A 15264-nucleotide genomic window follows, 5' to 3' on the forward strand; every position below is an offset into this window, starting at 1 on the left:
GATGACAGAGCAAATAAATATGTCATTCATAATGGAAGGTAGAAATTGATAAACGTTGAAGGATAACGATAAAATGTGAAATGAATTCTCTGTTTAAATGAATACCAAATTAAAGTCATAAATCTGTCATTAGTTTCTCTCCCCGAAATGTTTTGATAACAGGAAGTCGTTATAAAGACACAAATTGTTGGAGTCTAGAAACTCGCCTCCAGTCTTACTTCAAGTTCAGATCTGAGGGACATTAGCCGCCTTAAGTCTGGGTAAGAAGTTTGTCTTCCGCGCATTTAAATAAGTAAATATGTAGTTAGTAAATTTACCTGGCTTTTACATGAATCTGTTTGTAATCTGTCAGTAATTTAGCTTAGCCTGAACACAGCGGCTAAGTGTAGGGTAGGAGCGAGGGGATCACTTCTGACCGTTAGTGCGCCAATTTCCTGCGCATAAATTACTAAGGAAAACATAAGAAACAACCATTGTCTTGCAAATTAAGCGAAAACAATTTAGACAATTCATTGAAATCTGTGAATGGAGACAAAAGTATGGAAAAGGAAAACTAGAGACTTTTCGAACACAAAGCTTATCAAGATACGAGAATGCTGTTGATAACACAGGCAGGGTGGCCCTTTCAGCTCTAGGCTGATATAATGTGCATCTCACCGTTTTATAAGCAGAGAGGTGTGCCTCATCGTTTAGTGTGCACCCAAGCCTCTCGCTTGACACACGCGAAACCACCAGCTTCACAGGCTAAGAGAATGCGGAAGTTGAGTTTTCCAAAGCCTGAGACTGCATTCAGATGATTGGCGTGCAGGCCTTGATGACAGACAGGGTATTGTTGCCATAGCCATCAACCTCAGCGAGGCCTTCGACTCTATCCCCCATAGTTTGCTGATTGCAAAGCTTAAGGCTTCTTGGTTTGACACAGATGCCATTAATCTTATGAAGTCTTATTTGCTTGGTCGTCGCCGAAGAGTTCGACTCGACAACGTTTTTTCTGTGTGGAAACCAATCACAGCTGGTGTACCTTAAAGATCCCTATTTGGACCCCTCCTGTTTAATATTTTTATCAATGAATTGAACGATTTCATCTCCGCTGTGTTTCTCCTCTTATATGCTGATGATACAACTAAATACTACGCAGATCACTCGCCTATGGTTTTGAATCATACCATTACCAAGGAACTTAACGCTATTATAGAATGGGCTACAGTAAATCATATATCAATAAATACTGTGAAAACTCAAGCTCTTGTCGTCGGAACAAACACTTATAAGTACGAAATTTTGTTAGGCGATACTCCTGTGGAAATAAAGGACTCTCTAAAGATACTAGGAGTTATCATTGACTCGAACCTGACCTTTGAGGAGCATTTAAAAACGCAGCTTAATAAGGCATATGCTAAGACAAACGCTTTACGTAGAATTAGACGTTTTATTCCAATGCATGTAATGATTCAATTAAAAGTACTATATTCTCAGAACGCTATTAGGTTTACCTAAGTCCACTTCGTACGTTGATATTCGTAAATTAATTAACACGCGTATACTAGAACAAAGGAGGTTTTTTCATGTTTTGATCCTACTTTTTAAAAGTTTCAATGGGAATGGTCCTAGTTACATTAAAGTTTCTTTAAACTTCGTACAGTCAATTGCTCAGGCACTAAGCTTGAGCAATATTCTTTTAATAGCAAGTGGTGCCTTAATTCCTTTGCATCCCAGCCAGCCACCTTTGGAATACTTTACCATGCAATGCTAGAATTGCTGGTAATGTGAATACTTTTAGAAGTCTGGTAGAAAAATTTAACCTTGTACCGTTTATTTATCGCTAAGCACCAAAATAGGAATTTGTTATTAGGCTCTGCACATGATTGTTTATAGTCTTTTATACTGATGTAATTTTCATTATTTTCAGTATTTTGTAATTGTTAAAGTAAGACTGGGCACGAGTTAAGAAACTTCTAAAATTTCTAGCGTCTTTCCAGTGACTTCCCTTCAGCAAGACATCTCAGGGAGTGAAATTGATGACAAATTTACGACCCTTTTTATGGCATTCATTTAAATAGAGAATTCACCTCACATTTCAATTTTATGTTTTAAGTTTACCAGTTATTGGTATATTTTGCTAGTTTCCGCGTACTATGAGTCATTTTTCATTTCCTCTGTGGATCTTCATTCTTCAACACTTAAATAGAGACTCTCCTACAACAATGCTTACCAAAAAACTTATTGATAATTATCTGTTTTGTTACACAAACTCTCTTGGGCATGCAACTGAGATGAGAACATATGAATAAATAAAATCAATCCGAAAAAAAAAGAACGCAATTTTCCACCAAACCACATTTAAACTGTTAGGAAACCCCAATAGTCCCTAAACTGTCAAAGGTATCCGATTCCTCATTTTTAACTTGTATGCTTGCTTTTAGATTAAGGTCACTATCTACCTTTACGACATACTTGGAAACAGATGTTAGAAAATGAAAGGTTTTGGGAGGTAACTCAAGAGAGATTGGCAAAGTATTGGTGAAAACCCTTTGATCCGTTGAGCCTGTCATAGTAAATTTATAAGTCGTATTTGTGCAAACATTGGCTACTTCTAATACAAAAGAGAACGTTCTATAATCTCGTCTCAAGAATAACAAACAGTTGGAGTCCAGATCCTTTACAATTGTTTCCGAACCAAACATTTTCCTCGGAACACCATTCTCAAACAACACTCCTTTCTTAGTGAGGTCAGAGGTTTGATGTTTGGTGCATGTGCAAAGCTTGATGTCGACTGACTTGTCGGCGCAAGGCGCAAACTTGCTGTAAGTCGTCACTCTTATGGAATTTATAAAAAATACTCCGTCTTTCGGTTCAGCGAACTGTTTGACAGAGACTCTAAACACTTCATCCTCATTATATCCGGTTGGAGGAAACACGTGAATGTCCATACTCGTTACGATAAATTCTCTTCGAAAACGTTTGATCACGTTTGAAAACGATTTTCCAACTAAGCGTTCACAGTTTCCATAGCCATAACTTTCAGATGAGTTAGCACCACCTGAAAAGAGAGGAGAGAAGTCTAGTTGAGCTTAGGTCTCCATGGGTAAAGATTGAACACTCCTACTTGAAAACAAGCTGCAACATTTACGAGAATGTCCGTGGCGAATTACGGGCAGAGGGTGGTTATACTCAAATTGCAGCACTGACACATTAAAGATCTCTACTGAGCGACTATTATTCGTTATCATTTATACATGGGTAGTTAGGTCATCACTTAAGTTCTCTAATCTAAGGCAAATATACAGTTGAAGTCTAATCACTTATTAAAGCAGTATCACCCCTTCCCCCTCCCCACCCTTCCTGCTTAGTTCCTTCTGGTTTTCTCACGGACATTATTTTTACATCTTACCTTCCCTATGTTGCCTTTGTATTGCATTATTTATATGTCCAACTGCAAATTCTGCCAGCCACTTGTGGTCATCTGCATTTTCTTTGACCTCAAATTCTTCATCAAAACCTTCACACTTACATCTGGTCAAGGGAAGCATATCGAGGTCTGCACATGTGCGGTTTGGTGGAATCTCTGAGAAGATTCCTGTCACTGAATAGTCCTCGGAGTCCATTTTTTGAGGATCATACAAACTCATGAACGCTTTGTGTACATCTTTAAGCGCGAAAAGGCGCTTTTGGTTGGTGACCAGCGCGTTCGTCCTTTGTTGACCAAGTTTTTCCCTGACGCCATCAGGAACAATCATAAAGAATACTGGATCGTACAACTCTTTGCCTCCCTCTTTTGTGTTACGAAACGGAGTCCTTGTGTGACCGTGGTCGGAAAATATCAACGTAAGAGTATCAGGGAAAGAAGCCATATCTTTGAAGAATTTGGCCATGTTGGCGTCCATGTTGATCATCCGTTTACCATTAGTCTCGTGTCCAGTATTAAAATGTGTGTAGGAAAGCAAGGGTTTGGCTTCTTCGTCGCTTCTAAGAGCCGTGTACACCTTTGTTATGTAGTCCATGAAATACCAACTGTAAAACCTGCCATTTAAACAGATTTTCTGGGGAAAATCAAAATGGTTGGTCCTTCTCAGAACTTTTTCTAACGCCGTGCATGAAAAGTGTGTAATACCCTGATGGTCAATTTGTTTCTTGGCCACCTTGTCTTGAAATTCCTTCCACCTGTAACGAAAGTTGCTTTTTAACTTCTTAGGATAATTCAATAAGCAAAGCACTATTTTATTACTAAGTTCTTAGTATGATTTTATTTTCGCAAGTGGTCTTGACTGTATACTGACTCTGCCCCGAAGATCTTTGATTGTTGTGTGCGCTCACACAGAAACCCATCCAGGTAAAAATATTCAGTGGAATTTAACTTGCCTGGTATCAGTCAAACTCTATAGGCACATATTTACTAACTTCATACTAAGGTGTACATGGCGAGATCTTCAACTAAAATTCCATCTTACAAGCCTCAATCAAGCTATAGTTAGTCAGCCACAGGCTCTTATACATTATAAGAACCTTTGTGCTCAGCAGAAACAGTCTAACAATAGTCCATTTTACAGTTGTGTGCTTGGTTGCCAAGCCCTTGAACTGGAATGAGGCTTAGGGTGACCTTGTTATGATACAAACCTTGCTGCTTTTCAAATGCAAATTACTTTGTTATCATGCTAACTAGATACTGGTCTCTATCACAACAAGGTCACCTTCAGCCTCACTCCAAATCAAAGGCTTGGCAACTAAGTACATAACTGTAAAATGGCCTATTTCCTTAAAAACCTACATAACACCTGTATCAAAAGAAAGCATCATTACGGAATCAAACATGCAGCATGGACCAGGTTGTTACCTTTCTCTGAACTCAGAACCCGACTGAGGTGTTGCTCTTTTACCAATGTCTGTTAAAGCACTCCCCCAAATATCATACCAACAAAGATCCTCTTGAAAGAACGTCTGGTAGCCCCATTTCTTGAAGGTCCCATACAACACCTCCACACCCAGGGAGGCTTTGGTGTTTTTTGCAGAGGCAGTAACTTTGTTATCGTCTGAAAACGTTACAGACAATTTCTTATCAATGTCTGTGAATTTATGGAAATCATATATGTGAACTGCCGATAATAAAATTAATATGAGAGTGATCTTCGCAGTAATGAACACAACTTAATGGAGTTAGTGACTCATTTCGACTGCTGCTTAAATAGTGTCTATTATTGGGAAGATCACTGTCATCTTCATGTGGTCATAAGTACAACGTAAAGAATTCTTAGCCAACAAGTTTTAAACGTATTTTCTTCAACTAACCTTCGACGACGCCACAGAAGAATGGCCTCATGTTTTCAAATGTCTGTTGTCCGATGCTCTGGAGAAGTTCAAAGTCCAAGGCGGTAGCCTGAATCTTAGGATTGTGTGAAATATCGTGCAGAGCCTTGACAGCCTTTGGAAGAATTCGGTAAAAATGCGGCCTGGAGATGGAGTCTAACAGAATCACATTTAAATTGATTTTAGTTCTCTTTTTGCCGCCGTCGACTTTCTTCAAGACCGGAGGAAAGCTGAGCACTTGGAAAATTTCTCCACACCTTAGGAAAAAAAAACTAAATCCTCTTTCCAGATTGGTTTTGACGGCCTTTTGAACCGTTTGATCGATCTGTTCTTTTGACAACAGTTTCCACTTTGTCACGGCTTTTCCCATTTTAGGATCAACAGAAGCTATTTGAACTGCGGACGAGCCACAAACCTTGGGGTCACATGTCAGGATCTGATCTCCAGACTCTGTATAATGGAACGCGCAGATGTCTGGGTAATGAGTGTCGTCACAAGTCCTATTTTCTATAAGTCCTAACGGTCCATAATGTTCAATAATTTGCTTTATACCATGTCGATCTGGTCTAAGAAAAGAAACGGACATGGTTCATTTAGGCAGCAATAGGTAGCATTACTCGATCGTATCTGCCAATGAATTGCGCTTTTGAGTCAGCATCTGAAGATATTTGAACAAGATATTTACTACTATCCTACGTATTATGTAAACTTCTTTAGACACCAGATCCTTGCTACAATAACGAAGCGACACGACACGTACATCAATCTTTCTAGAATAAATGAAGAAGTTAGCGGCTGAATACAAAATTAAGCCTTATTACTACAACAGAGTATCAGTTATGCTTCTTTCTACCTGTGAGGCTTGCACTTGACTTCGGTTCGGTGGCCTAGTTAAAGAAATCAAGTTACGCTTTCAAATTTCGCCGGCGTATAATGACGGGGTCTAATTAGGGATAGCCACGAGATCGTGTGGCAAAAACATTTTATGAGCAGCTAGACAACAGCTCAGCACGTACGTTTTGAAACTGTGTTCATTTCCTTACTGATACCCTCAAGAAGTAAACAAAATGAAATCACTTGATTTTAGTTCGTCTGAAAACGGAAATCCCGTCGGAAAATTATTTACCCTTCTCTTTGGACCGTTACGCTGCCTTCTTATGCTTAAGTGAATTTTTTTTGCATAATTTTAATTGTTCTTTATTTCTGCATTCCTCAAAATGCGCGCTATGATCAAGTAGCTGCCTTCTATAGGAACTTTATTACTATCACTTTATGTTAAGCTGATAGGGGAGGTCAGGTACCGTTAAAGAAGTTTACTGATCATATCTAGGTTGTCGCTTGGTTTGTACCAGAAATGCAATTATTTCATTATCAAGCGTCCTATTTGACGAATAATTAAAACTGCGGTGCTCTTTTACGTTTAGAGGGATTGTGGTGTTAATCACGGGCGTTCTTACCTGATGCACGGGTTGTCTCCAAGTTCTCTTTTGGAGTCAGTCTCGAGCTTGAAATAATCGGTAACCAGTGCACAGCCTCATGTACAGACAGAGCTAACACAATACAGGTGAGCTAGATGGAAAATGGAAACAATTTAAATCAAATCAGTTCAATCCTCCAAGAATTAATAAAAAGTTGTGAATTGATAAGTTATCATAAGTATTCTCGAGTTTGTGGATTTTGATGGTTGAGTTGAGAGTACACAGTGATTTTCTCCAAAATTTTTATCTCAATGGAAAAGGAAAGTTAGCTAATAATGACTTTATGAGCAAAACTTTCAGGCTCTGTTTGATGAGTCACAATACGAAATTTCTTACTTTTAGAGCCTCCCCTATCCTCGAGAAGTAACTTTTCAATGCTTGGCTTCTATCTTTTCTGAAATGCCTGTTAACATTTACAATCCACTACATATCCTCCTCAACTCTCTGAAAAGAGAGTCTGGTAACCCTGGTCCCTATCCAAAAAGCCTATTACCAACGTAAATGAAATTGGAAAAAAGTATGAATAATTCACTTACCAAACACATCCCACATCTTAATGAACGAATTCGAACCAGTTTAGCAAGGACCATACTGATACATGTAAACTGAGAGAAAATCTGAAATTAAACCAGATAGATTTTAAAAAGAGGTACAACATTCAGTATTTTCAGTGATTACCATAATGCACTTTGTTTTCCGCTTTAATTCGCACTCTATGGTAACAGAGTGTTTTCTCCACAATGTTGGAAAAACAATACTTTTCTGTTCATTTTTAGAGGTTATTATTCAACTAAGAGATCTTGAAAACAATGCCTATGTAATCAGGCTTAACTATCGAAGAGGTAGCAAGTGGTTTCAGTACTATATCCCATAATATTTGTCTCGTGCTGGATAAAGAGTTGGTTCATACAGAGCCCAGTTAGTGCCATCATATATTTCTTATCAACTTTGTTGTTCACCACTTCAACTTCAGTTGTTACCACCTCAGTTTTTTTCCCAGCACGACTTTTTTCCGGCACGGCTTTATCCAGCGCGATTTTTTATTTTCTTCCTAAAGACTCGATGCAAGAGGGTCTCGATGGGGATAACCGTTAGCCGTAAAACGGCCAAAAAATTTAGCCGTTAGACGTAAAAATTGACAAATTTTAGCCATTAGTCGTAAACGAATTTGCGGAAAAACTAACAAATTTTCCGTTATATAGAGAGATGGTTAACAGTGGTTGTTGTTTTTTTTTCCTTCTGTTTTTTTCTCGGTGTAACGTCACGTTAACCAGCATTTTGGGATCGGAACGATTACTGTAAATAAAATGTGTGCTTTAACGTCTATCTGAAGCTACATACACCGTACAGGTCTGTACGTAGCTATAGCTCCTTGTTTTTTAAAGTACAGAGGAAAAATCTCAGTGAAAGTCACTGGCAAACGGAGAAAGACAAAGAGGATGAAGTGGATCTGTAGATGTGTCGATGTGTCGATGTGTCGATGTGTCGATGTGTCAGTGTCGGCTGAATAAATTTGCAACTGAGCAAAGCTAAATTGGATAATTTTACTCCATCAAATTATACTTATTGTGCTTGACTACTACTTAATTGCTTGAAAATAAAGCAGTTTTTTATTGAGGATAAAAGATTTGTCCCGCCAATGTAGAAGAAGTAGCGAATTCAGACATTGCCAACTCACAAGCCCCAAGACAAGTTATCTGTATCTTCAATGATATGTTCCACATCTACATATGCATTCATTAAATCTGTTCCTATTGACTAGAATCATCACTTTGGCTTTATTTATTTTTGTACCATCAGAAAAATGCTTTACCTATGGCCTTGTGTATTAACACAAAACAATTTGACTGTTAAAGTCTCCACCAAAACCTATTTCCCATAAAATTTGGACAAGATGACTTCAGTCATAGGTAAACATTTGTAGGTACTGCTGAATAACAGGCCAGAAAAAGTCGTGCTGGGAAATGTCGAAAATGGTCAAAGTTATTGAAGTAAATCTAGAGAATATACAGTTTTGATTCTCTTGTGTAAATTAAATTCGAAAACGGTTTTATTAAGCTCTAGGGTGGCCGGTCGTTAGTTATCACCTGAGGGAGGGTGGGTGTATATTATTTTTTTCGTTGGACAACGGAGCTTTTACGTGATCCCCCCCTTAAGTATGTGTTTTGTTTATCCCCTCATATTAACGGTGGAAGATTTCATGATCCTTCCCCCCTCTCCCAGCCACCACAGAAAGCCAGTGTTAATATCTGCTTCCTAACCCACATACAGATAAGTTGGAGTTTTATAACAGCGCTGTTTAGCAGATGTATGAATCTGCTTTTTGATAGTAAACAAGGCAGATTAAAATGGTATCTCCTTGAACAACAGCGATTTTTCTGGCAGTTTAACACAAAAATAAAAGATCTGTGAGATAAGGATATCAATCCTCTAAGAAAGAAGAAATAGGAAGTAGGTCAAAACATCACAAAATTCATAGCAGGCGTGGGTGGTTGCAAGAGCAGTGATGACGTTGTCACGTATGATACCTTCTTGGCCACTGTTATTCATCGACAGCTAGCGAAAAGTCCTTTATAGAGAATACAATACTCCAAAATCCTGTGCAATTGACTGTCGTAATATGGCGACGAGAAAAACAAGAATAATATAGTTGAATTAAAAACGTTCGTTGGCACCGTGGGGATTAAGAGTGTCGATTTGGAAAATAAGTTTTTTTCCTGGAGTTTCGCGGCTTTCCGAACTGCCTAAACGCAGGGAAAGGCTGCAGTGGCCAATATAATTATATAAACTGAGTAAGGAGCCCATAAGTAATGGCTCCTGACTCAGTTGATAAAACCAGATTGGCGGCTAAGATAGAGAGATCTGAAACACTTTTAAAGCGTTTGAAAGTTATTACTAAGCCGCTTTTTAAACGGTTGACAGTAAAAATTTGTCTTTCTAGACAGTTGACAGTTCAATTTTTGGCCGATTGACGACTGACAGTTAACCCAATTAATCGAGACCCTCTTATGTAATTAACAGGTGTATGTCAAACTATTTGCCACATTCAAATTTTCGCGGGCCACGACACGTCAATGACATCATTTGTACTTTTCTGGCTGGTAACTGATCTTTTCAATAAACTGCAGAAAAGAAAAGAAAAATGAGAGAGAAGAATAGCGGTCAAACGTCTGTGCATGTGCGAACGCTTTAAATGTATCTGACCAGGTGACGCGCTTTCAGATTTAAACATGGGGGTTCGCCATAACCAGGACTGGCTAGAAAATATTTTACTGCTTCTACACAGATAGAAAGCTATCGTTCGATCTGCTTAAGTATCGAGAGATATTCGCTATTTTAAAGGTTCAATCGTATTTTGTACTTTGCGTAGAGACGAAGGCACTGGGAACGATAGTATGATTCGACTGGCGGGCGGGGGGTTGGGGGAAACTCCGAAAACCGGAAGTGACTACTGTCTTTCTTAGAAAATCAGCGTGTCGCCTAGAAGTACTTTCTCTCTTACGACTTTCTCTCTCAATTTTCACATCAAGGGGAGACTTATCTGTGTTCTCATAGATACAGTTTCTCAGCCGACGGGAAAAGTTAGCGGGTGGAGACAGCTGGGTAAGTACGTAGTTACTTCTAGGAAGTTATTTTTCTGTCGGTGAAGTGACACAATTAGTTATTCGCATTTTCTCTTTCTTGGGACTGCAGTGTTTTATAGAATTCTTGGCAAGGACCAGAAAAAACTGAACTTCGTAACCTTTCGCAAATTAAACGTTAAACTACAGCTCGCATTTAGTTCAAGTGTTCATGTGATTGATTTGAACGCGATTCGAGTAAAATTAAATATGCATGAATTGCATTCTGCTTAAGGGAGTGGATGTGCCACCTACAGTTTACAATATGTCTCATCGAAAAAAGGGGGAAAATCCCAGTTTAGCACAATTCCTTTCACTTCCTGTTCAATAGCTCAGTATCCTTTTGTTCACTTTTTATATATTAGTTATAATTTTGATTTGAAGTTTCTTTACAGAGAAGAAATTGTGAGCTGTAGCAGATATACATGTATGACATTTTTTTAACAAGGTTAAAAAAAAGTAATTTTTTGCGAAAGGTTTTTTGTGGAGTTATTTCATTGAAAATGACCTGAGGAGAATTCCTCCTTTTTCAGCTATGTAATCATGCTTCAAGCCAAACTAAACTTGGACAAAACTGCAGGGCTCACTCAACAGCTGAGGCGATTCTCTGCAGACCATGTGAAAATAAGTAAAGAGGATACTGATCAAGCCAAGCGTCTGGTAGACAATTACTTAAAAAATGGTGTATTACAGTACATCTTTGACAATTCACAACCCCTGTCCATCAGTAAGCTAGAATACACAGGAAGCCTGTATGAAAGACTTAAAACTGAAGCAGCTGATGAGGTGGATGTCATGGTAGTATTACAGACTGCCAAACAGGAAGTGATACAAGAGGAGGCTGGGGTCCCTGGTTTTGTTCTGTTAAAGGTATCAAAAGATGGTTCACCACTAAAGAAGTATACAGACACAGATGGTTATCTTGTCCCTGAGAAGCTGCGAGCAAGTTGGTTCTTTGGCCTTGTTCAGAAGGCAGTTAATGAACTTGCTTTACCAGTTCAGATGGAGGTTAGAGCGCATGGCCCAGCCGTTCAGCTTGATATCACAGACAGCAACTTGGGAAAGAAGCTGTCTGCTGATTTGGTCCCAACATTTAGGATTGGTGCCATGGACTACTTTGTGGCAAAATCCTATACAGGGAACACGGCTGCCACCTGTGATTGCAAGCTTCTCTGGCGACAGTCATTCTCACTGAAGGAGAAAGCAAGACTGCAAGAAATGGATAAAGAGGATGGTGGTTGTAGACATGAACTTCTCCGAATTATCAAAAGCATCATTAGAGGAGAGGCAACTTTTGCTAAACTGACAAGTTACCATTTAAAGACAGTATTTTTGAGGTACAACACTAATGCAAAGGTTTCATGGGATAAAGACATGCTTGGGGAGAGGTTTATTGAGTACTTGGAGTTGCTCTATGCTGCAGTAAATAGCAAGATTCTGGATCACTACTGGATTGAAGGGATCAACCTCTTGGAAAATGTACCTGGTAAAACTCTGGAAAACATGGCTTGTAGGCTGCGCAGGATTTTGGACAGTGACAAAGAAAGGAATAAAGTCCTTAAATGTAACAGTAAGTGTCTCTTTGATTGGTTTCTGCTTTTATCATTTTTTACCTGTGAGATAACCTTGGGTCTTAACATATAAGAATCTTCTGTACAAAAAAATAATATATGTGTGGTACCCCTCACTCATTCCTAGCCATCTGAACCCTTTAATTCCCAAAATCTGAAGGTAATTCTCCCCTCCAGCTGCTACAGATTTCCTTGTAAATTAGTTATGAGAATTTGATGTTAGATCTGATAACAACTTGTACCTGATAAGTTTGAATATTCTTTACACCAGCTGGCTGAATATTCCATGGATATTAGAAGAAGTTACTTATTAATCACTTGGAGTCTGTGTGGTACTCAGCAATAACAATAGTTGACATTTGTAGGACAAAAGATTGTATGGTGGTCAGAGACCTATCTAATTTAATTTTTCCAGGATCTAAAGTTTGGAAAAATTAACATGGCATATTAAAACACATAACTTTTTATTCAGTCACAGTTCCAATGACTACAAATGGCAATGGAGTTGAAAACTGTCCAGTCACATCACCAGGGAAACCAAAGCTATGTCAACCCAATATGCCACAAACTTCTACAGATCTTTTGCAAGTCTTGCGAAGATTCCTTGACAGCCTAGGCACAATTCTCAATGAAGATACAAAGTGGTGTAAGGAAATTGTGGAGCAGGTTGTGAAAGATGGAGTGCTGAAATGCTGCATGGAGGAATCTGATCTCATTAGTAACTTTGAATATGGTGGAAGTTTGTATGAAAATTTGAAAACCACACATTCTGATGCTGATGATGCTGTTATCTTCCTTGCCTTGAACGCAAAAAACAGCCTCATTGATTTTGAAGTAAATGATGCAGGATATGCAGGTATAAAGGCAACAGAAAATTCTCCTTACAAAGAGTTTTCCAATCCAGATGGTTTCCTTGTGCCTGTAAAATTCCAAAACTGGCTTTTCAAGCTAGTTACCAGTGCTGTGCAGAGTATTAACAGTGAAGGAGCTTCAACAATGTCTTTGAAAGCTTCAAACTCCACTAGTGTGAAAGTTTGCATGAGTAAGCAGTCTAAGGCTTTGGAGGTTCAGCTTGTGCCAACATTTCAACTTGGCAGTGAGTATTTTGTTCCACCATCTTCTCAACCCAGTTATCTACCAGTGGGTGTGGTCCAGGACACAGCCTGGATCAAGTCATACACCTTAATGCAGAAGGCCCTCCTTAAAGACATGGACAAAGACCATGGTTGTCGGCACAGCTTGTTTAAAGTGGTAAGCACAGTTCTCCACAAAGAAGCAACATTTTCACCTTTAACATCATTCCATCTCAAAATGGGTCTACTCTGGTACAACAAAACAACCAGTGACTGGGGTCAAGACAGCTTAGCAGAGCATTTTACAGGTTTTGTGACCTTTTTGAGGGATGCACTTCAAAAGAAAGAGATTCAACACTTCTGGATCCAAGAGTTAAACCTGTTGACAAAGATTTCACCCAAGACCCTTCAAAACATGTACACCAGGCTGTCAAGAATCCTTAACAGTGAACAGGAGAGGAGTAAAGTGCTGAATATTGATGGGCTTAAACAGAAACTTTAACTCAAGTTATCATTGTTTTGTGATTTTGTGCAGAATTTGTTACTGTGAAAAACACATCTGAAATATGGCAACGCACAATGCTGAGCTAATTGAAGTATTTAGAGATTGGTTTTCTAATGATGAAAAAAATAAGAATTAATGAATGAATGTTGAATAAATTTCTCTATGGAATAAATTGTTGGAAATAAATAAAACAGTATAATGCATGTAGCTTAACAGAAGTTGGCTCCTGACAACTGATTGCTGTCAGTGCCATGCTTTCTTTTGTTTTACTTTCCTTTCTCTTCAATTATTCCTCAGTAGCCTCCTCAGGTTCAGAAGACACTTATACATCTGTACATTACCCTGTAGGTTTTTTCCTTCATAGTCAAGAACATCCCAAGAACAGGCATAGAGCAGAAGAAAAAATGTTTCTATGTTTTCTTTTCCATAACCCTTTATGTTTGCTTAGGTACCATTTTGCTCTCCTTGCTTGTACTTTGGACAATGGTGTGAAAGAAAGCAGGCTTTGGACAAACTAGGACACCTTTTGTACCTTAACGTCAGTATACATTTTCTTCATACTGTTCTCTCTATATTTCCCAAGGGGAATAATAGAATAGAATAGAATAGAAACTTTATTAAAGTGTCAAAAACCGTCTAGCCAGGGAACAAATCCCTTACTAATTTGGGGACACCAATTAGGGGAGAATATACAAACTAAAAAAAACTATATACAGTAGTAGGTAAAATATCTATAGTTAACTCATTAAGAGATTTATAGTAAAAATACACAGAAGTCAAAATGAACAAAGGCTACAGCCTGCGCAGCCATCATCTAAAAGTTCACTTATATTGAGTTGGCGTATCTTGCTTTTAAACGACGAGGATTGTGACGTCCCTGATACTCTTGGGTAGTTTTGTCCATAGCCTAGGCCCTAAATATCTAATAGAGTGCTTGCCATAGGTGACTGTCTCATACCTAGGTATAGAGAAATCTGCTTGCCGCAGATTGTAATTACCATTTGGTTCTTTAAAGATGTTACTTATATATGCAGGGCACAGTTTATGCTTTACTTTATACATAAGGATGCACAGATCCTGTAAGCGACTATTTAGTAGTGTTGGCAGATCTGCCTTCTCTAATAGTTGTTCATAACTAGAATTATTATCCTTGAAAACCGCTCTAAGTCCTCTTTCTTGTAGTCTTTCAAGCTTTCGAGTGTCACTCGCTTTACAAAAATGCCACACTAGGTGACAGTACGTGAGGAATGGTAATATCGCGCTTTTGAATAATATTAACTTAGATTTCATAGGAATTAAATTACGTAGTCTCATTAGAACACCAATTCTCTGGCTGGCTTTTTTACAGATAGAGATTACATGCTCAGAGAAATTTAGCTTAGAATCTAACACTACTCCTAGAAGTATGATATTATCTTTAGTTTCAATCACAACATCATTCACGCAAATATTGCTGTCATTTTGAGTGAAGCCCAAGTTCAAAACTTGGTACTTTTTGAGGTTTCCCGCCAATAAGTTAGAATCGTACCACGTTGTTGCTAAGTTGGCACTATCCTTTAACTGGGAAGTCACAGCTGCCTGGTCTGCTCCTGCGTGGTAAATTTGATGGTCGTCGGCATACATAGACAAGTTCGCTGTTAGGCAGTAGGATAGGTCATTCTGGAAAACATTCCATAACAACGGGCCAAGCGCGGAACCCTGAGGACAGCCACGACT

The 15264-nt window shown here is 38.6% G+C and overlaps 2 protein-coding genes across 2 annotated transcripts; one reads left to right on the forward strand and one right to left on the reverse strand.

Moving 5' to 3' along the window:
* Positions 1–1542: 1542 nt before the first annotated feature.
* Positions 1543–7456, reverse strand: LOC131797470 (uncharacterized). The gene is made up of 7 exons (XM_059115094.2): positions 7316–7456; positions 6759–6870; positions 6155–6188; positions 5284–5867; positions 4832–5027; positions 3392–4161; positions 1543–3040 (listed from the first exon to the last, which is right to left on the reverse strand). The coding sequence occupies exons 1-7, from the start codon at positions 7367–7369 to the stop codon at positions 2349–2351; spliced, it is 2442 nt and encodes an 813-aa protein (XP_058971077.2). The 5' UTR covers positions 7370–7456; the 3' UTR covers positions 1543–2348.
* A 2790-nt stretch (positions 7457–10246) lies between these two features.
* On the forward strand, positions 10247–13892 carry LOC131797443 (uncharacterized). The gene is made up of 3 exons (XM_066160675.1): positions 10247–10382; positions 10933–11969; positions 12443–13892. The coding sequence occupies exons 2-3, from the start codon at positions 10943–10945 to the stop codon at positions 13543–13545; spliced, it is 2130 nt and encodes a 709-aa protein (XP_066016772.1). The 5' UTR covers positions 10247–10382; positions 10933–10942; the 3' UTR covers positions 13546–13892.
* The last annotated feature ends 1372 nt before the right edge of the window (positions 13893–15264 follow it).

This window comes from Pocillopora verrucosa, chromosome 13 (genome assembly GCF_036669915.1).
Source record: "Pocillopora verrucosa isolate sample1 chromosome 13, ASM3666991v2, whole genome shotgun sequence".
Lineage (NCBI taxonomy): Eukaryota > Metazoa > Cnidaria > Anthozoa > Scleractinia > Pocilloporidae > Pocillopora > Pocillopora verrucosa.

Excerpts from the sequence above, each read along its gene's own strand:
- LOC131797443 (XM_066160675.1), top strand. The coding sequence starts at position 10,943 with ATGCTTCAAGCCAAACTAAACTTGGACAAAACTGCAGGGCTCACTCAA. Across the intron at positions 11,970-12,442 it reads TAAAGTCCTTAAATGTAACA|TCACAGTTCCAATGACTACA; the intron begins GTAAGTGTCTCT and ends CTTTTTATTCAG.
- LOC131797470 (XM_059115094.2), bottom strand. The coding sequence starts at position 7,369 with ATGGTCCTTGCTAAACTGGTTCGAATTCGTTCATTAAGATGTGGGATG. Across the intron at positions 6,871-7,315 it reads TAAGATGTGGGATGTGTTTG|CTCACCTGTATTGTGTTAGC; the intron begins GTAAGTGAATTA and ends TTTTCCATCTAG. Across the intron at positions 5,028-5,283 it reads CTTCTGTGGCGTCGTCGAAG|ACGATAACAAAGTTACTGCC; the intron begins GTTAGTTGAAGA and ends TAACGTTTTCAG.